Below are 22,357 nucleotides of genomic sequence, written 5' to 3'. Positions count from 1 at the left end.
CCGGTCGTCCACAAACCACAACAGTCCAAAAAAGGTATCACACACACACAAACAACGAAGAAACAACAACTGCAACACGAGAAACAAAGTCAGGATGCGCACATACTTAAGTATTGTCATGCACACCCCTTAATATGCAAAAACCAAACAACAAATGTACCATCAAATACTGGTCACAAACATGTTTGTGCACAGACTCTATTTCTTTGACGCACACACGTCAACCCCAGTACCTACTTGGACGGACCCTATACCGACAAAAACAAAAAAAAAATTAAAAAAATTAAAAAAAATTAAAAAATCTCGAACAACCGCCAGTCGCCGTTGCCACTCACAGCATTCCCAGACCGCGACCATCCGTCTCCGAGAAATGCACACTGTAACTAACACACCACAACCCCACAAAAAAACAAACCCCCAATCGGAAAATCAACCCACCCCAAAAAAATAAAAATCAAACCCTAACAAACAACCCAGAAACACATATAAAAAAAGAAAAAAAAAAAGAGAAAAGGGAACAACGGAATACCTTGAACATCATCGGAAGAATTCCTCTTTAGCCGCTTTGACCGCTTAAGAGAAGAGGCGGCCATGGAGCTTCGCACGTTGCACGCGATAGGGAGAGATGACAAGAGAGAGAGAGCTGTAGTGCGATGCGTGAATTGCTAGACTAAAGGAGAGAGTACTGATATTGAAACACCACACACAGGAGGAAAAAAAAGGAGAAAATCACGCCATTCTAAATTTGTAGTGATACAAATAAGGCAAAATTACTCTACTACCCCTCTAGAATTAGATTTCAATGCCTAAACTAAAATTTAAAAAAATAATAATAACAAATTAATCTAGACCGTAAAACAACAAAAAAGAATGATCAGATCTAATCTCGCGATCTCGTCTAACTAGGGCGATCTCACTGGATCCAAATCCTATATATATATATATATATATATTAGCATGTTTTATTCACATAATAAGCTTGGAATGAAATGACATTTCCAGGAACATGTCTATTTATTTGGTAATACTTTTTGTTTCCGAAAATATTATTTTTGGGAATGAGCTATTCCTATTCCATTCTCAATCATTATATCGTGGACCAGGGTCCACAATGCACTATGAATTCTAATCCAATACACAGAATTTGACTTCATAATGTACAGAATTCATGTTCATAATGAACAGAATTCATAAACATGATATAATAAACATGAATTATGTGCATTAGTTAAGTGTTCAACTCATGTTCATTATATACCGTGTTTATGTGTATTATGAACATGAATTCTGTACTTTATGAAGTCAAATTATGTATATATATTTATTATATCGTGATTATGTGTGTGTATATGAACATACATTATGAAGTTAAATTCTGTGTATTGGAACATGGTACACGAAGACCACGATATAAATTGTCTTCCACTCCCTATGGAGTAACATTTTTATTACCTCAAAATTTATTCCGCAAACCAGAGATGTTATTAAGTTGTTGAGGCATTCTTGTAATCTTGTGTTAGTACGTTAATTTTATTATATCTAACTCAAAAAAGTCCAGGTAATAATATCAACGGTTTGTATTTTATTTATTATTTGAGCATGATTATTTTCATATATATTAATTAGGTTGAACATTGCAGGATGCAATACTACCTTAATAAGAGTCGTCGTTAATAACTAATAAATACTTTATTTAGTGCATGTGAACATTACATATCTTAAAATGCATATGATTATGGATATTATAGAAGATTGATTAATAATAATAAATCCCTAAAAAGAGTAAATAAATAATTACCCAAATTACAAGCATGCATGTATGTAGTACAAAGAAGATATATAATTTGGGTTGGGGCAAGATAGATAGATATATAATTGTAGTATAAATTAAAATAGATAGGGAAAATGGTCAACTAACGAGAAAATCGGGAGGGAGAGTTAGTTTTGGTACCAGAAATTCAAAAAAAAATGGAGTTGAGAGAGAAAGAGAGATTTATAAGGAAGAAGAGAGTCTTCCCCGGAGACTGGGGATTATCATATACATATACTGTGCGTAAATATTGTTTTCTTTTTTTCTGTAACGATAAAAAAAGGGCGGAGGAGAAGAGGGGTAGGCTTCATATCTTTGGGTACTTTTCGGTGACGGAATTGTTTCTCTCTCGCGCTCTCCCCGTTGCCGATCGTCTCCCTGAATGCCTCACCAGTGTTCAGGGTACTTCAATTCTCCTCCTTTTTCTTCCATTAAATCATTTTTTCTTAGGGATTTAGTTGTGTTTCATGTCTCATTCATTTATGTGATTTCAGTCAATTAAACCCGTTAGGTTTTTTTTTTTTTTTTTTTTTAAAACTCTATGTGGAATAATATAATCATGATTTTGAATGTAATGCGTTTGAATTGGCATGAAATGGAGGGCAATTGGTTCATGATAAGAACAAAATCTCGTTTTCTCTTGTGGTTTCGAGAGGGATTTCTGGGCAATGGTTCATTGGAAGAACCCTAAAAAAAACTGTTCTGATGATGAAGAAGCTAATCTATGTTTGGTTTTATGAATGGACGAAATTGATAACATGAAGTTGGTACTGTGTTGTATTTTGCAGTCAATTGTGGCGACTAATAAGCGGAGGAGCGAGGGACCAATAAGATGGTATATTATACTTGTTATTGGTTCTTTTGTTTTTCTTTTTTTCATACAGATATAGAGACTAATCTAGCTAACTCTCGGTAATACCTCATTCAGGGAAACTCTCCCAGGAGCGGTACTTGCTATATATCATTTTCATTATTTCATCTCAATTATCTCATCATTAATATAGCATGTTGTTATAATTCTATGGGCATTTTGTAGGTGTTCGGAGATTAGCAACGTGGTTGTTAAATTCTGTATCTTTCATATGCCAATCAAGTAAGATTCTTTCTTTTATGATAGGATAGGGTCTTGTTTTCCCCCTTTCTAACACCATATTTTCCTGTTTCACTTTAAGAAATTCCTTTCCTGCATGTCTCCTTGCAGTTTTTATTGTTGGATCATGACAATGTTTCATGAATAACTATGGCATGCTACTAATTCCAGAAGGGTTTTTTGTGAAACAATGATGAATGAGGTTGTTGTTTGCCAATGAAAAATGATTAAAAAGTGTTTGTAATTGTGAATTTGCAGAAGATGTGAAGGCTAATCTCCCAGAGAAGACTAACCCTCTAGGGATCCTCTTACTAATAGGAGCTCCCTCAGCTAGCATAGATATTTGTTGATAAAACTCACCTGAATGAGATTCTTCAAGATGGCTGTAGCAATTGACCAACATAATTATGGTTTCAAGCTATTTGGCCGACCACCAAGATGCAAACTCCAATCTTACTCTCAACTTGATTTTTCCAATACTGAATTAACCCAAACAAATCTCACATATTCACATGAACATGCTGCTCTTAACTTTCCCAACATCCACAAAAGTTACTCCACCCCTTGCCTATCTCTTTCCACAAAACTGCAGGAAGATAATGATGTTGAGACTAATCCAAGAATTGAAATCATAGCTGGCCATGGAGCTCCGCGGGTGCATGCTCTAGTTGTTGAGGCTGCCGTAATCCTGGCATCTGGAATCAATCCTGAGCCAGTATCAAGTGGCCTAGGTGGTGCTTACTTCCTACAAAGCAGTAACGGCATTAGAATAGCTGTGGCAAAACCAATTGATGAGGAGCCTCTGGCTGTCAATAACCCGAAAGGCTTTGGTGGTAGAATGCTGGGTCAACCTGGCCTAAAGCCCTCCATCAGGGTAGGCGAAACTGGCTTTCGAGAATTGGCTGCTTACCTTCTTGACCATGGTGGATTTGCTGGTGTTCCCCCAACAGCACTTGTCAAGATTTCTCATGTTGCATTCAATGTGAATGGTTCTGAAACAATGTTTTCTCCACCTTACAAGATTGCCTCACTTCAACGATTTGTGGACCATGATTCTGATGCAGGGGACATGGGACCTTCATGCTTTTCAGTTGCCTCAGTTCACAGCATTGGGATTTTAGACGTAAGACTTCTTAACCTCGACAGACATGCCGGAAACATTCTATTGAAACAAAGGAATCAAGAAAGCTATGCTGTTGAATCAACAAAGCTTGTCCCTATAGACCATGGACTTTGCTTGCCAGAATCACTTGATGATCCATATTTTGAGTGGCTGCACTGGCCTCAGGCCTCCATACCATTTTCAGAGTCTGAAATTGAGTACATTTCTAGTCTTGACCCATTCAAAGATGCAGATCTCATAAGAACGCGGCTTCCTTCCATTAGAGAATCATCTGTTCGAGTTCTTGTAGTTTGCACCATCTTCTTGAAGTCTGCTGCTGCTTCTGGGATGTGTCTTGCAGATATAGGCAAAATGATGACTAGAGAGTTCTGTGGAGGAGAAGAAAGATGGAGCGTTTTAGAGACTATTTGTTCAAATGCAAAGGCTAGCTTGGAAACCAGAGTTATTGATGTTAACATCAACATTGATCAAGATATACATGAAGAAATCAATGAGGTTTTTCAGTTTGATGTTGAATCTGAAAGAGTTGCCAGTGAAGGCTCAAACTGTCCTAAAACCTCACGGAGCTCTCTATCGAGTGGTAAGCCACCAAAAATTCCAAGGTTTTCATCACTAGGGTCGATGAATACATTGGATGATACTGTGTTAAACTTCTTCTGTCAAAAAAACGTTTGTGATGATGATGTGAACAATAGCTATATGGATGGTGATGGTACCGGAAAGGATGATTGTGATTCAAGTGAGAATATGAAGGGTAGCGGGTTGATGAAGAGCAAGAGCTACCCTGCAGCAGGAGCATACCAGACTGTCTGTGGAGGGATTTGTTTTGGTGAGATGAGTGGTAAGGAATGGTATTCGTTCTTGGAGGTTTTTGAGAAGCTCTTGCCAGAGGCTTTCGAGGCCAGAAAGTGTGGTGGCTTGTCAAAGCAAAGGTTGGGATCTTCATACTAACATTTAACAGAATTTGGAATCTGAAAAGCTCTACTGCCTCCTGTATCTCTAGTGATCAATATAGGTGTAAGTGTAAGCTGAAATGACTTCATTTAGAATGGTGGGTAGAAGATTAGTTTGAGTGGAAATGTGGTGGTCAACTTGTCATCCTTTCCACTCATTTTCTCCCTTCTCATCCAAATTTATCTTCTTTTATATTTTCCTCACACTTTTTTCCCTTTTTATCTGATGTATAAGTTGTAGAAAATTACCATCCCCCCTATTACATTGTAAGATTACTTTTGTGATAAATCATGAATGATCATTATTAGTTGACACAGGTTACCCTTTTCCTCCCCTCTCCCCTCCTGTTACTCCAAGCAAGCAACTATCATTCACACACAATTGCTGTTTGGTTCCTGTTTTCTTGAAAGAAATTTCTTATTGCAGATTTTGTTTTCTAACCAATCATTTACTATGAATACTCTCAATACAAACTGACTTGTAGGTACAAGCATTTCTATCTAAATAAGCTGCTTTTTTGGACACCTCATTTGTCTGCACAAGAAATCTGGGGATTTCCTGGAACTGGTACGCTCCCTTGTTTCATTTCGAGCTCTTTTTGAGGATAAGATCTTCCACTCCCGCGGATGAGACCTTTGATGATGCTTATGAGTGATTTATCGTTGAGCAAGGACTCCATTGTTACATGCATGCCTGAGTAAGAAGAAAAGGTATGAAATATAAATGAGATCACAGTTTCATTAAAATTTTCCCAGAGATTTTTTCTTTTCTCCCTTTGGGGAGACGAGATGCACTTACGATATCTCCAGTAGTGTCTTGGATTTGTCGGATCATTTATTGTCTCCTCGACTGCAGGGCGAGTAGCGTAATCCTCTTTGAGTGCTAGCAAATCCTGTTCATTAAGTAAATCATGGTTCCAACTTTTTATCAACACAAGATAATGATTTTCATGTTATCAAATATGTAAACACATCCCTCCCTCCTTGACCAAATCAACTTATGCAGAGATTCTTATATGCTGTAAACACTAGAAAACACTTGAAATTACCTGGAGAGGAAATATTGACCACATTGATGGGGACTCAACATGCTTCCGCAAGACAAAGCGGGCAATTTCAGGAGTACACTGATCGGGTGGCATTGCACCGGACCCCACAACAGTTTGGAAATAGCGACGCCTTCTTCCTTCATCTTCTTCCCACCACGCACGCAAAGTGGAACAATCATGGCACGATGGAGCACATACCTGAGGGTTAAAACTTAAAAGAATGAGGTTTCTTTGGCTGTAAATCTACAAATATAATATAGATAACAAAGAATTTACCGTCATATAGCTGTATTCTGAAGGAATACCAAATTCTCGTCCAGCTTCACTTGGCATGCGTTGAATACGTAACCCTATTAAACCAAGCTCTTGCATGACCTGCACCAAGACGGTCGTATCAATAACTACCAATTTTTTACACGATTCTGGAAAGAAAAAGTAGTTGGTGATTAATGCCCGACTATCATACAGGATTAACACAGGCAGGAATCATGCCAAGATCTTCCCCACAAGTGAGCATATCAGATGAGTTCATAAGAACAGGCAGAGTCTTCAAAGCATTTTGACGCCACAGGCTTTCTTGTCGGTGGAAGTAGTAATCATAGTATAGTCTTTTCACAACATTTTTACTGCAACACAGTACACAGATAGGTTTACGAGGTTTAAATAACTAATTGCAGTAAAATTTTTAATTCATCAAAGTAAAGGCTAGACAGATACTACTTTAAAATTCAAGATAATCTGGCACCTGTGCTGATCTAAACCCTTGAAACTTGAAGTGTCTTCAAGGTTGAAACGGGGATAAAACTTTCTTGGATCTTCTCGATCTCGGATAAGGACTACTTCCTGTGACAAAAGATTAGGATAAGTGATAAGTCAAAACTAGCATAAACAAGTTCAATAAATAGAAACACTTCCGTCAAATAGACATTAGAACTTTTGCACACTTCTTTCCTATTATAAGTACCTGTAAAAGATCAAAAAGATTCCGTTGTAGTTTCTCCTCACTCTCTATAAACATGGATCTCTCCAAGAATAGCTTTAGTTTCGACGAGAGTGTCTTCTCGGTATTGCACTCCTCTTTGAACTACATTGACACTCAGAGAAAAGTAATTACTTGAAACTAACTCAGAAAATGTTTGGCATTCTTTCATTTATATCGATTAACAATTTAACATAGATTTCAAGGATGAGAAATCATCCTTATGTGACCAAAAATTTGAGAGGTACACACAGAAGAACAATGAACTTTTGCAGATGACGAGGCAGGACAGGCCAAATTTTTATGTGCAGGGTGGTAAAGTGTGTCTACATTGAACTTTCAGATGGTAAGGTGTAATTTTCCTCAGAATAAAATGGCATTTACCTCATAAAAATCTTTTTTATACTCGTTTAAGAAATTTGAAGCTATAATAGTCCAAGAAGCTCCAAACTTTTCCTGCAAGTTAGCACAGAAAAACAATGGTAAATATCAGACAACAAAGCATAGTTACATAGGATGGACTTCAATATTGAGTTATTGACAAACAAATGTTTCTATCTATTCATGATTTCGTGAGACATCTGATCCAACCGCCAACAAAAAAATAAAAATAAAAAATGATAGACATTAGATATATTGTGATTAATGATTATAGTGTAAAATATATCAAGTACCTGTAGCAAATCCAATCGAATATATGGACGACACAAGGGGTCAAAATCCCTTAATCCTTCTGACTCAAGCTCTTCCTAAAGGAACAGTTTAGTGCATCAATTTAAGATACTACACATCCCCTTGCAAAGGTACAATTAAAAAAAAAAAAAAAACAAAATCCTAGTGTCAAACAAATAAACAAAAACTAATACAAAAAAAAGGGTGATAATGTCACCTCACCAGCTTATCTCATATTAACAAGGCAAGTATGTGTTGTAAGGACCTACTTGCAACATTAGGGCAAATTATACTATGGACCATAGTCGAATGTGGACCACAGATAAATGCTCATTTTTAGTATACTGAATGTTCATTTTTAATGTACTGAAAATTCATTTTTTGGTAGTATATCTAAAAATGAGCATTCAATGTACTAAAAATGAACTTCAGTATACTAATAATGAACTTTATATCAATGGTCCATCTTGTAAGGTGGACCATAGTCCATGGTATAATGATTGCAACATTAGCTAGCCCTTGTGGGACATGCTTTTAAGAGCCAACCTTAGTTTCAATTGTAGGTGTCATGAAGGCCCAAGATCTCATAAATAGGTCTTTTTTAAACGATGTAGGACTACCTGGCTAATAGGAATAGATGGACGAAATTTCCCACAGAGACCAGTCACAGCATGATCAGGAAGCTCCCATATTCTAAAGAAACCCAATATATGATCAATCCTATAAGCTGTAAAGTACTTTCCCATCTGCATAATCAGATGATAAAATATAAGTATTGAAAAATACAACCCCGAAATGCGAGGTTCTTGAAAAAAAAAACCTGGGTCAAACGAGCACGCCACCAAGCATAGTTATCCTTGGACATCTCTTCCCAATTATAAGTGGGGAATCCCCAATTCTGCCCATTTTTATCGAAATAGTCAGGGGGTGCCCCAGTAGAAGTGTTCATGCGGAACAAATTTGGATAGACCCACGTATCCACGCTATTTCTCGAAACTCCAATAGGTAGGTCACCTTTCAGCACTACTCCTTTCTGTTTTGCATATTCTGCCGCTTCTGACAACTGTCATCATATATACAGTCATTTTTCCTGTCCTAGAGCGTGCCCAGGGATACAATAGTCAATAGGAATGCACGATTGTTAAAATCAGCTTTACTTACTTGCATATGCAAATGGAATTGGATATAGTAATAAAAGCAAATTATTTCATAGTTAAAGCTGTCCTTCGAGACAAGTTTCTCAAGCTGAAGAAACAAAAGCAACATTGTTAATGGGAAAGATAAAACATAAGAAATTGAAAACTTCCTTAACTAGTTTGAAGTTTAATCACCTAGCAAGATGCATAATGGATAGATACACACAATATCAAGTCCATGTACCTTCTCTTCTGAAAACCAAGAAAAGCGGCCCCACTGGCTGTGATCAGACGTTTCAAAGAAGTCTCGCAGGAAACAGAAAGCTGCATAGGGCTTCAACCAATCCTGCCCTTACGTAACATTGAGAATGAGGAAATTAATACCATTTGTTTTGTCATATTCCTTATGGACTTGGTTTTACTAACTTAAAATTACAATATCAGGAGTGAATAGAAAAAATAATACACATAAACCTGATTCTCAGCAAAGTAATTCTGGAAGGAGCTCGAATTGAATATTCTGTCCTTCTCTAGCACAAAAATTTTCTTGGCAATTGCAAGTTTTGTAGCCATGGTAGCATCATAATCTAAATCCTGTAGTTATCAAAACCAATCAAATGAAGGAGGCATTTATAACATGTGGTTGTTGGGCTAGGATTGATGTAATGACTCTCTTTCAGGATATATGTCCATAGAAGAAGCGGGGCTTGTAATATTGGTTGTAGTTAAGTAGTACAATGATAGTATAGAAAGTCAACAACAAAGCTAAAGTAACAAGACATTTGCCAGTCAAGACATATTGGATATATAGGCTTGTCTAAAATTTGATTGTCCCACATTCCAACAAGTGTTGTTAGGAAGATTCATGCATGAACAAGAATATGAAAGTGAACGTGCATGTGTCAGTTTGTGAGAGAGAGTATGCAATGTGTTTAGGATTGGGATCAAATGAGAACTACTCCCGTGAGAATGTGAGAACTAATCTCATCCGTCCATCCAAGATGATCAATGACGAAAAACAAAAAACAAAAAAAACAAAAAAAAAAAAAACAGTGGCATTTTTGTAATTACAGTTGTGCATTTGGGAATGCTTGACTGTGCATTTGGAAAATAATTGAGAGTGAATTTGGAGAAAAATTTCCAAATGCACAATCAGTTATTCGCGAATGCAAATCAGGCATTACAAATTGTGCATTCGTAATTACAAAAGTAATTACAGAAATGCCACCGAGTTTTTTGGGAAAATACTTGACAGTGCGTTTGGAGAATGTTTCCAAATACACAATCACTTTTCCACGAATGCATAATCAGGGCATTACAAGATGCACAATGAGGAGTTCACAGTTCTCACAGGAGGGGTGATTCTCATGGGATCCTGCCCCTATATATATATACCTACCTTTCTGTCTAGCTGAACTCTTGCTTGCTTTATCTCTTGCTGCACATTGAGTGGCAAAATACATTAGGTTTCAGTATTTGCTTCGGGCAGCATGTTTTGATAAGCTCTTAGAATGAGAAACAGAAGAAGCAGATGAAAATGAGATGGAATTAACACCTTAATATCTTCTGGAATATCTTCGGAAAGTGCATCTACTCTCAGGTACATTGGGTGCAACGCAAATACTGAGAGTGAGCTGTATTACAAAGGAAAAAGACAAAAAGGAGACCATGTAATTGTAAACAAAATTCAAATGGTATGCAAGGTCGTAATATACTGGGGACAAAGATCAATAAGAAATGATCTCTCTATATATGCAAAAGGCTAACTCAGTGCATTGGTTATTACCGGATTATAAGATATTAAGACATGAATACCAACTACATCAAATAGGCGCAATGGGAAAAATGTAATTTTATAGAAGAATAAATTAACAAATTATTAATAATCAGTAAGGCATAGAAACTTCAGTTTAACAATCCCATGAAAGATTTAGCAATTTGTCTTTTGCAATTAAGTCACTTAGGGTTGTAAATTACAAAATGGAGAAACAAGCAATTTTTAGTTGTAATGAAAAGGAAACGAATTTGTATATGTCCTTCTAATTGTATAACCCTGGAACAGTTACCTGTATGGATACGAATCCCACCACATCCCATGCACTGATGTATCATTAATCGGCAAAAGCTGAACCAAATGAAAGCCAGACTCAACGGCCCAATCAACAAGCAACTTGAGATCAAGAAACTCTCCAACTCCTACATTGGCCTCGGATCTCACAGAGAACATGGGGATGGCAACACCAGCACCCCGCCAAGGAAATTCCTAATTACACAGATATTGAACTCTATTTAAAGATCATACTTAATTATCAAGATTCAAGGTTTAGACTTTAGAGAACCAAAAGGACATAGAAATTGTATTATTGAGGGATTACCCGCATCATGCCATCTGAAAGGATCACATATTTTGGTTGACTAGTTTCGAAGTCAATAAAAAACTCCCGATATGCACCATGTTCCAAAGAAAATGCTCCATCCTTGCCATATTTGCAGTACTTGTATGTAAACAGTATTAAGGAAGATTGATGAAAAAGAATAATCCTGCCTATAACAAGAAGAACCAAAAGGATATTTTAAAGGAAAGTCATATTTTCCCATCACACAATCTGCTTGCCAAAATGAGTCACCAGCATAATTGAGCTTAATTCCATTTTGAACCTTCCACTGACCCAGCTTTAGGGAACTCCCAATCACATAAACCTATAAATTTTATATCTTGAATCAACTTTATAATTGATAGCTTATATCAACATCATAATTTACCAGAAGCAATGAAATCTTACAGATGTTCCTTCATCTACATGTGGGCAGCATATTTTGAACTGTATGAGGGCTGAATCTGTTTAAAAGTTCATGGGATGGCGATTGCAATAATTGATTGGCAAACTGCAAATAAAATGTACAGAGGAAAAACCATCTTGGCCAGAGAAAGTTACCTTCCTGGTCCAACTTGCTCTGAATAGCCCCAAGGGGCATTTCCACGTCTAAATTCCATGTTCTACGGAAGATGACATCTTTAAATGCACTTTTGAAAGGAATATCATCAGAACCAGTCTGAAATTAAAAGTAAGTAGGAACTCACTTATTGAAGCAAAGAATAAAAACTGAATACTGAGTAATCCTGAACTAACTCTAGATTATAAAAAAGCAGTATGTTCAAAGTGAAGTTTAGCAGGAAAAATAAAAAAGCATAGGGCAAAGTTCGCCACACTCATAACCTTGACAGTGTCAATGCAGGTAGGATAACAGCGTAAAGAGCTGGAGCTGTGCGAGTACAAATTAATTAAGTCCTAAATTTGGAGCTAGCTGACGACACATTTCTTTTTTCTTCTTTTTTTTTTTTTTTTGATAAGTAAGAGCTTGTTGAAGATACACTCATACACTCAAAGAAAAGGAGGCCAAAAAAATCACACCTGCCAAAGATCACGAAGCTCTACCAACAGACCATCCTCAAGTCCATCAGGCAACAGTAGCTTCCTCTTCTTTCCAACCTCCCATCTCACAACATTTTTCTCATCATCCACCACATAATAACTGTATTCACTTTTGAATCCCGGAGGAACAGGCATGCTTCCGGACCATATAAGTTCATCCCCCTGATGAGAAGGTCTCAACAACAGACCCTTTTTCACATTCCACGAACCGAGCAATGCTTCTGAACCGCACACAAGAAGGTGCTGTCCCCAGTGGGTATAATATGGTATTCTGAAGCTCAACCTAACTGACTTGAGAGACTTGTTGCCACATAATAACCTCAGATTCACCATCTTCTACAGAACAGTTTTTTAATGAGTATAATTCCTCAAGACAAGAAATACTCATTTGAAAAACAAAATTCAGACTCTCCATGTTAAAGTTCACATTGTTTCTATAAAAATCATTATTTGATCATAATGTAATCAAAAGTTTTGAATCCCAGACTAGAAGGAACAAAAGACCAAAGAGGGCAATGAATTTTCATTAAAAAAATAAATAAAAAAAAAACTGGTTTTTAGCATGCCAAGATTGAAATTGAGAGAGAACTCAAGTGCAAATCAATTAAGATACATATACATGTTCTTGTAGAATGAACTTTAGCTAAATTGTAGCTCATACAAGATAAACCCCAACGGAAATGGCAAATGCTACCTTTTTTGGAATCCCTTTGCTACAATTCACAAAGGGATATTTTCCAAGAAAGAGGCTTATCACAATTCACAAACTGCAATTATGGGGTTGGAGTAGTTCAAAGAAAAGCAGAGAAATGTGAGGAGGGAAAGTGAAGAAAGCTCGTGCCTTTCTAGTGGTGAAAAGAGAGCAATAAAGGCAGCAATTGTATATTATCACGGGAGAGTGACGGCGAGCGATGACTCATTGGACAGCCCACTCTCGGTGATCGGTGGCCGGAAAATTCAAAGGTTGATACTTGATACTATTTCACTGGTCTACTTCACTCGTCCTTGATAAATCAAGCCTGGGCGGTATTTTAGTTGAGAAAGGAAAAGTATCAAATTCGACCCATTATATTTAGCAAATATTAGGTCCTTTGATGAAAATTAGTAAGATAGTATAGTTAGGTCCTAAAATTATCTAATCCAACAATTGAAATCAATTATAAATGAACAATTAAGATTATTGTGATCTAATTCGACAGTTGAAAGTAATTACATTAAAGTTCTTTTAAAATTTCGTACATTTCGTTGGAACGTGTGTTGAAAAGATATGTATACCAATAAACAGTTAAGATCATTATGATTCGAGGATCGAAAGCAATTGCGTTCAAGTTTCTAAAAGATTCTCATCATTGTAGTCATCACTTTCAAAATCATCATTTAAATAAACACAAAAAGATGATAAGTGTATTGACTTAAGAACTTTATTGAGTTGTGAGTTGTGAGAATGAGGCTTCAATGGTGATTTTTATGTAGATGAAGGCAATACTATTGTCCTTGACCATGATCTATATTTATAGTATAAGAAAGAGTGGTATTTACATCCTCCCAAAAACTTTGTCGGGCCGGGACGTGAGGACTCTTGAAGTTGGGGATTTAATCTTTTGGAAGAAGTATAAGAGTGGAAATGTTATAGTATATATGATAATAGGGTATTTATGGTCTTAATTGGTTTTTCATAATTACATGATCATCAAATATTGCATTATTTTAATGCATAGTTATTGCTTTGACTGATTTAATTTATGAATCTAATCATCATATGTATTTTAGGCATTTGATGTCATTGGTCCTTTTGTGCCATTTGGGCCTATACCATCACTCTCATATTTTATTTGATTTCTTTAATTGTCACCAAGTAATGTTTCACCCAAAAAAAAAAAAGTAATAATAAAATAAAATTTAAAACAAAAAAAACAAAAAAAAAAGATTAGAATGTACGATCTGTGAAGTTCTAAGATCATTGCGATCTAATCTAACAATTGACATTAATTACGTTAGAGTGTATGAAAAATATTTCATATCTTTTGTTATAATGTGTGTGAAAAAGATATGCATATCAATGAGCGGTTGAGATCGTAATCAAATCATACTGTTAAAAACAATTACATACATTAAAGTTTCTAAAAAAAATTCAAATCTTTTATTGGAATATCGTAATCAAATCATACCGACAATAACATTAACTTTTGCACATGTTTAAAATTGGTTTAGATTAATACAATAGTTTATGTAATTCCAAGCTTTTTCTATCATTCCTCAGTTTCTCCAGCCTGTATGGACCAACCAAACTTTGGTCCCATACAATCATGCTTATCATTTTCAGTGCTCCCATCCCAATATGTCCAGAGAAAAAGTTGTGTAATTTGTCACAAAAATCAGCTTATCCCATCAACATTTCACTCTCTTACTTCTTATCAACTAATTTTATAATACAACAATTTGTCATTTTCCCCTTATTTGAAGTTTTCAAATACATAATTATTGATTACTCTTATTACAAATTTTGTCTTTTATTGTGGTTTATTAATAATTTTAAGAAATATTTTTGATAATTAGTTAAAATAATTATATTTAACAAAACATTTAATACCACATTAACATAATGAATAAAGTACAAATGTTTTTCTTCAACAGTTGAACAAAATTGCTTTTTACGGTTACTTCTTGACTTTGTAGGGCATATGTTTTTTAGGGACAAAAACTTGTGACATCCCATGTTACTATGTTAGCATTGACATATCCAATGAAGATTGAATTATGGGTACAAAAGGACTAGGTTGTTAATTAGTCATAATTGAGGATAGCAAGTCCTAAAGTGAACAAATGAATGCCACTATCATTTGACTAGTTATATTTGCCCCCAACTTGCCTAATATGCTTGAAATTTTCAAATGGTAAAAATAGTAAATTTAATTGAAGAATGTGTTAAATTGAAGGATGTTTTTATCTCAATTAAAAGATTAAATTAATAATAAATCTGCACACTTAATATATTATGTTTAACAAAGTTAAAATTCTAAAAATTTCACAAAATCAACAAAGTTCAAGATTTGACTTATTTTGAAAGTGTAATAACCCATATCTTACCATTTCTTCGGAATTGTCTGCTCATAGCACTATGGAAGTGTCCGATTATAGCACGATGCGCTGCTTCAATGGCTCGATATGAAAGACGACCAGCTCTACAACTTTTAATGCCATATCTTCCAAAACCAAGTTGTGTACCGTCCGGTTTGCAACCCCTACTACATCTACCTTTACGATATTTACTATATTTCGTACGTTTCGGACATAGCACGTCCCATGTTTTTTTAACTATATGAAATCCACACTTTGACACCTGAGATTCCGTAACGAGTAGATACTTCCGCAGGAGCATAATCTATTTTCTGGTTAAATACATTACGAGATGTTTTTCCATATTGAATAAAAAGAAAAATAACAACGTCAAATATTATATCATTTAATTAACTCTTAATGAGTCAACTAATTCATAAATATCCCAATTTCACCAAACTAATCCAAAGCTCCACCGAATCCCGCCCCTAGAGTCACTGAAGAGGTAAATCGCGAGTCACACAATCAACGCACCGATCAAACCCTAATTTTCATGCGTGCACAAGGGATCCAATCAACGCCTTCGTCCACGTCACATATACTTAATATGACATAATTATGATTAGTATGAAAATGTCATTTCCCTAGTTCGTTCTTTGATCATTTTACACTACTTACAATCAAGAGTAAATAAACAAACAACTTCCTTCATTATTCTGTACAAATAACAAACAAATAGTTCAGCACAACTCAAGGGTGGAATTAAATGCTATTTTTACTGCTGAAAATTCAGGCTGGTGAACTTTTAGAAAGATATTAGCAACAAAAATGTGTTGTTTATACACTTGCTGGTTTCAATCTCTCCTAACATCTTATGTAGGAGAGATCATACATAGCAGCGACGATGCATATTTTACCAGGCCCGTCGCCTCTGCGACTTTGACCTGAAAATGCATCCCAGTGCTCGATTTTTAATCAGTATTTACACGCACAAAACACATATATCCACTCAACCTGAAGCATGGATGCCCTTTTGGGCTTTTGGCCTTGCTCCCCTCCTGCTCCGCTGCAAAGTTCTCTCTTGTCTTTGCTTTGTTTCGCCTGTATGAAATAACACGTGGAACTCCTCTTTTTCCGATTGCAGGAGATGATTTTCTTAGTGTCGTGTTATGTTGCTATGGATGTAGTGCAATTAGAAACAAAAGGAAAGCCCATATATACGGATAAACAATGCCCGTGGATGCTGCAATAAGAAATGCATCAGATTAACTAGGATGAATAACAAGAGGATAGGAAATACGGAGTAATTGAAATTTATATCAACGATATGCAGCATGCACAGTAGAAGTTGGTTTAATCCTTCTCCCCATGAGCATTGCAAGCGATAACAGGATGCAAAGAAACAAACAAGAATTTGAAGAATGATTGTTCACATCCATTGAAAATTAGTCCAGTTTTTTTTTTTTTTTNACGACCAGCTCTACAACTTTTAGTGCCATATCTTCCAAAACCAAGTTGTGTACCGTCCGGTTTGCAACCCCTACTACATCTGCCTTTACGATATTTACTATATTTCGTACGTTTCGGATATAGCACGTCCCCTTTTTTTTTAACTATATGAAATCCACACTTTGACACCTGAGATTCCGTAACGAGTAGATACTTCCGCAGGAGCATAATCTATTTTCTGGTTAAATACATTACGAGATGTTTTTCCATATTGAATAAAAAGAAAAATAACAACGTCAAATATTATATCATTTAATTAACTCTTAATGAGTCAACTAATTCATAAATATCCCAATTTCACCAAACTAATCCAAAGCTCCACCGAATCCCGCCCCTAGAGTCACTGAAGAGGTAAATCGCGAGTCACACAATCAACGCACCGATCAAACCCTAATTTTCATGCGTGCACAAGGGATCCAATCAACGCCTTCGTCCACGTCACATATACTTAATATGACATAATTATGATTAGTATGAAAATGTCATTTCCCTAGTTCGTTCTTTGATCATTTTACACTACTTACAATCAAGAGTAAATAAACAAACAACTTCCTTCATTATTCTGTACAAATAACAAACAAATAGTTCAGCACAACTCAAGGGTGGAATTAAATGCTATTTTTACTGCTGAAAATTCAGGCTGGTGAACTTTTAGAAAGATATTAGCAACAAAAATGTGTTGTTTATACACTTGCTGGTTTCAATCTCTCCTAACATCTTATGTAGGAGAGATCATACATAGCAGCGACGATGCATATTTTACCAGGCCCGTCGCCTCTGCGACTTTGACCTGAAAATGCATCCCAGTGCTCGATTTTTAATCAGTATTTACACGCACAAAACACATATATCCACTCAACCTGAAGCATGGATGCCCTTTTGGGCTTTTGGCCTTGCTCCCCTCCTGCTCCGCTGCAAAGTTCTCTCTTGTCTTTGCTTTGTTTCGCCTGTATGAAATAACACGTGGAACTCCTCTTTTTCCGATTGCAGGAGATGATTTTCTTAGTGTCGTGTTATGTTGCTATGGATGTAGTGCAATTAGAAACAAAAGGAAAGCCCATATATACGGATAAACAATGCCCGTGGATGCTGCAATAAGAAATGCATCAGATTAACTAGGATGAATAACAAGAGGATAGGAAATACGGAGTAATTGAAATTTATATCAACGATATGCAGCATGCACAGTAGAAGTTGGTTTAATCCTTCTCCCCATGAGCATTGCAAGCGATAACAGGATGCAAAGAAACAAACAAGAATTTGAAGAATGATTGTTCACATCCATTGAAAATTAGTCCAGTTTTTTTTTTTTTTTGGGTGGGGGTGGGGGGGGGGGGGTGGAACTGCACTTTTTGTCCCTAAGTTATAGGGTAATTGTAGAATTCGTCCCTAAGTTATCATTGACGTTTCACTTTTCGTCCCTTTACTAATAAAACATTAGGGACGAAATTTGCAATTTTAGTATAACTCAGGAATGAAAAGTGAGCACGAAAGGACAAAAAGTGAGCATTACCAACACTCAAGGACGAATTTGTGCAATTTTCCCTTCTTTTTTTTTTGTGGGGGGGGGGGGGGGGCATTAAAATCAATGTACTTGCCTGATGATGAGAAATGTGAAATTGAATGTGTCTTGTCAGGAGGCTCTGCATCAGATATACTCATTGATGGGGGAGGAACAACAGCATAAACTACATTTGGCAGTGGCCTTGAAGTACGAACTCTATGCGGACTAGGTGCTGAAGCCTCTCTTTTTGGTTCCACGAAGGGAGCAACATTTGGTGCAGAGACAGGAGATGCAACAGGTGGCATACGTCTATGCCTAATTTCCTTAGTTGGGGACCTCCGTTTTGGACCAAATGGAGGAGGAGCAGGAGGCTCGGCCTTATGAATCTTATGTGGATTAGGCACCGGGGCAGGTGCAAGAGCTGGCACGGGTATTGGTGACTGTCTCCAATTCACAGGTGCACTTTTAGGTGTTGGAGAAGGAGAAATTGCAGGAGCAAGATTGGAATCTCGATGATGATGATGATGGTGATGATGATGGTGGTGGTGGTGGTGGCGGTGGTGGTGGTGATGATGATGGTGGTGGTGGTGGTGGTGGTGGTGATGGTGGTGATGAGGAAGAGGGGCGGGAGAAGGCGACGGACTACCACCAGCACTGCCATTCACGGTAGAAGAAAGGCTGACTTGTTTAACCCTACCAAATACAGTGTGATTCAGGCCAAGATTTTTGTCATGAGAACCAGTAATTGTTTGAGCCAACTGCTTCTGCCTCGACTTTGAGGGAACCCCAACCACCAAAAAGACTTGCGACCTAACGATGGTGGGAGGGTCCACTGTTGAACCCTTTGGGTTTATTAAGCTGATAAACAAATTCTGCACCCAAAAAAAAAGGAAGAATTAAATACCATCATTGCCAAGCCATTGCTAATTATATGCTACTCCAGATAAGAACGAGAGCAGAAAAATGCATTATCGAACTGCAACTATTTCCATCATCCTAACGGGATCTAAAGCCAAACTAAGAACAAGAAGGAATGAATACCTAATTCTTTCAAAACTGTTATTTACTCGATGATTGATAAGTCTCCTCCAGTGACTAAAAGGTTTTCAAAATGCATTCAGTTGCTTACATCTGATGGAAAATCATAACAGAAATATCTTTGATAACTTCTTTATAATCTAAACCCTAAACCCTAAACCCAAAGTATTCTGTGACACAATCACAATCAACAACCGAAATAGTAGCATGTAGAATTCATATTGGCAAACCTCAGATGGAGAAAGGTGTAAGCCTGACTTCAATTGTTGTGTTAGTTCATCAAAGTAAACTTGTAATTCTTCAATAGAAAAGTTCAAGGTGAAGTTGAAAACGATCTGAACTTTCTGCAAGGTGAATGCTTTCTGTAAGGGAGCAACAGCAATCCCTCCTTTGAATTTCAGCACCTCAAATGATGCGGGGTTCCCAAACAAAGATGCTGTAGTCAAGCTCATATTTGATTGATGAATAAGTATATATACAAAGTTGTCCTGGATGAGGGCCTTGGCTGTTGGAGAGATACTCGTACTTTTGACATCAGAATCAACAGCAAAGACGACCTTGGTTTTGTTTGATAGGGCTGAAGTTTCCAAAGAAAGTATATCCACCTGTTATAAGAAGGCCAGATAATAATTGGAAGATTAGAAAGAGAATTAAGAAACACATTTAAAAATAAATAAATAAATAAATAAAACCACACACGAAACAGAAGAGGAGAGTTATGGGGAATACTTTGGTGTTGGAAACACTTATTTCATCCAAAATTTCATCTTCAAGTTGCAAGATATGATCCTCCAAAAGAGAAACTGGTTTCTCAAGCATAAAGCTCGCTACTATGTCATGCCCTGGAAAATTGCAAATACAAAATAAAATTTTGGGGATACTGTGAAAGGAGTCTGAGATTGGAATTAAAATAGATGCAACCATGTTGATTAAGATTTTTTTTAATCAAAATTGAGTAAATAGGAAAGACAGTAACATGAGAGACTTGACTCCAGTTTCTTGCTCAACATTTACCCACTTATATAGTTATACATAAGAGGCAAAGACAAAAAGGGAGAAACCCACAGCAGCCTAAATCTCCCTTTCCAACTAGAACTGCACACAGTTAATGGCCATAAGTTCTTACTCAATCTTACTAGCAATCCATGAACTTCTAAGCACAAGGTTGTTGATGGTTATAATGAAAAAAAAACACACACACAAAAACTAAGATGTCCAAGTACAAAATTAATTGCATGTTAGATATGAAATTCATTGAACAATATTAAAAAAAATTTGTGAACCATCTGCTGACTAATCCCCTAGAGATATAGAAGGCATTCAATCTGTCAAGCATAAGTATCTATAGAGGCATTTCGAGCTCCCCTGGAGCAGGCATAAAACAGGTAGGGCAAGCAATTATCCCAACTCTTTTTTGTTTTCTAAAGCATATTATAATCATCTTCAAAATTGACAATAATCAATAATTATCAAGGAGCCTCGCAGGGCAAACCACATGAGAAAAGTAAAATTACCCATTTGCACACAGCAGGATCAATCAGAATACAAATATGCATTTATTAATTTCATTGTAGCAGGTTTAAGCATTGCCCCAAGTACAATCTATGAACCAACATGATCCACCACATAATTAACTCGAATATTTGGGAAAAGATTTTAAATTAAAATGACAATCATACAAAGGTAGACAAGTTTAAAAATTGGTGGGATGTTAAGCCTAGTGTAGCCCAGTTGCACCATTCGATCACACTCTCACTTTATTCTTGACATTCTAAGCCCTATGAAACTCGGTATGCATCATATTTTGTGGAGCCTACATAATGTGCACTAACAAGGACTCCACCTTAGAGCACAGAGGAAATCCCCCCGCAATTTTCATTCAAGTAATGGGCGATGCACCCCTACCTGATTGAGTGTCAAATAAAACTTTCACCTAATGATTATCAAACGAAAAATGTTAGCATAGAAAGTGAAATTGGAAGTTCATTTGTCAAATTGAGTGAATCCTTTTATTTTTAGATCATTTCCCTGGCAAGATTTTAATAACAGGCAACTTAATTTCAAATAAGTTGCCATACTTGGTAACTCTATGTGTGTCTTTTACCGGTCTAGATCTAGATTTCTTGAAATAAACTGAGATGGCAACTATTACTCTCTAAATTTAACAATTTGGCACCAAAAATAAAATAAAATAGAATAAAGAACAATCATCTCCATAAATTTCAATCCACTGAGTCCACACCAAATCAGGAACTAATTTTATAAAGAAAGATTAAAAAAATTCACATAAACAGCAATTTCATAGACATCAAAATTAACCAAAACTAAAAATGCATCAGTTCTCACAGAAATTTCAAACACTCAAAAATAATAAATATAAGAAGACCCAAATTCCAAATTTAACTGATACCCAGTTAACCAAATTAAGAGCAGAAACAAAATTTCCAAAGAGATCCGCGTGAACTCCAAAAAAACGCTAAAATTGAGAAGCAAAACATCAAGAAAAGTACCTCCAAACCTAGAATCCAGGCCCCGATCCTCTGGATCTCCACGGTGGAAGAATGGGAGCAAGAAGAGAGCAGAGAGCAAGACGCCCACACCAAGAAGCAGAGCAAACACGCATCTGAAACTCACCCTCTCACTGATTCTCCAGCAACACCTTCTGTTCTCCGCATTTTGGTGTGCCCTCAGCTCACCCTCTCCAGCTATGGGTAAGGGCTGCTCTTCCTCCGCCTTTCCCATGCCCAGGAACAAATCCTACAGTAACTGCAATGTGGGTTTTCCCCCTAGTCTTGAAAGCCTTTGTGGTTTGGTGACAAACTCTCCATAGCTGTCTCCTTCCTCTTCTTCTGCTTCTCTTTCCTTCTGTCTTCCTTTTGCACTGTAGAGAGAAAAAAAAAATAAAGAATTTCTTTTTCTATAGGTGAGAGAATGAAGAATATGGCACAATTAACAGTTGTTTTCTATGGGTTAGGACGGAATTTGGGAAGAGTGGACTGTGGA

General features: G+C 36.6%; 3 protein-coding genes across 7 annotated transcripts; 1 reads left to right on the top strand and 2 right to left on the bottom strand.

Moving 5' to 3' along the window:
- Nucleotides 1–1,933: 1,933 nt before the first annotated feature.
- On the top strand, nucleotides 1,934–5,291 carry LOC116029317 (phosphatidylinositol 4-kinase gamma 8). 2 transcript variants are annotated; one of them, XM_031271266.1, is made up of 5 exons: nucleotides 1,934–2,212; nucleotides 2,599–2,645; nucleotides 2,739–2,757; nucleotides 2,847–2,903; nucleotides 3,159–5,291. In XM_031271266.1, the coding sequence occupies exon 5, from the start codon at nucleotides 3,265–3,267 to the stop codon at nucleotides 4,972–4,974; it is 1,710 nt and encodes a 569-aa protein (XP_031127126.1). In that variant the 5' UTR covers nucleotides 1,934–2,212; nucleotides 2,599–2,645; nucleotides 2,739–2,757; nucleotides 2,847–2,903; nucleotides 3,159–3,264; the 3' UTR covers nucleotides 4,975–5,291. The 2 variants fall into 2 exon arrangements, with proteins under 2 accessions (XP_031127126.1, XP_031127125.1); XM_031271265.1 differs by lacking the exon at nucleotides 2,739–2,757.
- An 84-nt stretch (nucleotides 5,292–5,375) lies between these two features.
- LOC116029316 (4-alpha-glucanotransferase DPE2-like) lies at nucleotides 5,376–13,263 on the bottom strand. 4 transcript variants are annotated; one of them, XM_031271261.1, is made up of 23 exons: nucleotides 12,941–13,263; nucleotides 12,226–12,582; nucleotides 11,749–11,866; nucleotides 11,596–11,651; nucleotides 11,385–11,512; nucleotides 11,188–11,314; nucleotides 10,879–11,075; nucleotides 10,368–10,446; nucleotides 10,212–10,250; nucleotides 9,287–9,406; nucleotides 9,057–9,158; nucleotides 8,838–8,921; nucleotides 8,497–8,739; nucleotides 8,297–8,422; nucleotides 7,679–7,753; nucleotides 7,389–7,460; nucleotides 6,990–7,109; nucleotides 6,771–6,868; nucleotides 6,492–6,651; nucleotides 6,302–6,400; nucleotides 6,026–6,223; nucleotides 5,776–5,869; nucleotides 5,376–5,670 (listed from the first exon to the last, which is right to left on the bottom strand). In XM_031271261.1, exons 2-23 carry the CDS (start codon nucleotides 12,577–12,579, stop codon nucleotides 5,504–5,506), a joined length of 2,856 nt encoding a protein of 951 aa, XP_031127121.1. In that variant the 5' UTR covers nucleotides 12,580–12,582; nucleotides 12,941–13,263; the 3' UTR covers nucleotides 5,376–5,503. The 4 variants fall into 4 exon arrangements, with proteins under 4 accessions (XP_031127121.1, XP_031127124.1, XP_031127122.1 ...); XM_031271264.1 differs by having other exon boundaries at nucleotides 11,596–11,609; XM_031271262.1 differs by having other exon boundaries at nucleotides 12,226–12,579.
- Nucleotides 13,264–17,345: 4,082 nt separating this feature from the next.
- Nucleotides 17,346–22,357, bottom strand: LOC116030038. The gene is made up of 5 exons (XM_031272136.1): nucleotides 21,865–22,357; nucleotides 20,084–20,196; nucleotides 19,585–19,959; nucleotides 18,411–19,188; nucleotides 17,346–17,901 (listed from the first exon to the last, which is right to left on the bottom strand). Exons 1-5 carry the CDS (start codon nucleotides 22,094–22,096, stop codon nucleotides 17,834–17,836), a joined length of 1,566 nt encoding a protein of 521 aa, XP_031127996.1. The 5' UTR covers nucleotides 22,097–22,357; the 3' UTR covers nucleotides 17,346–17,833.

The sequence above is a fragment of the Ipomoea triloba genome, chromosome 9 (genome assembly GCF_003576645.1).
Source record: "Ipomoea triloba cultivar NCNSP0323 chromosome 9, ASM357664v1".
In the NCBI taxonomy this organism is placed as follows: Eukaryota; Viridiplantae; Streptophyta; class Magnoliopsida; order Solanales; family Convolvulaceae; genus Ipomoea; species Ipomoea triloba.
The sequence above is the reverse complement of the archived record's forward strand: the minus strand, read 5'-3'. Positions and strand labels throughout refer to the sequence as shown.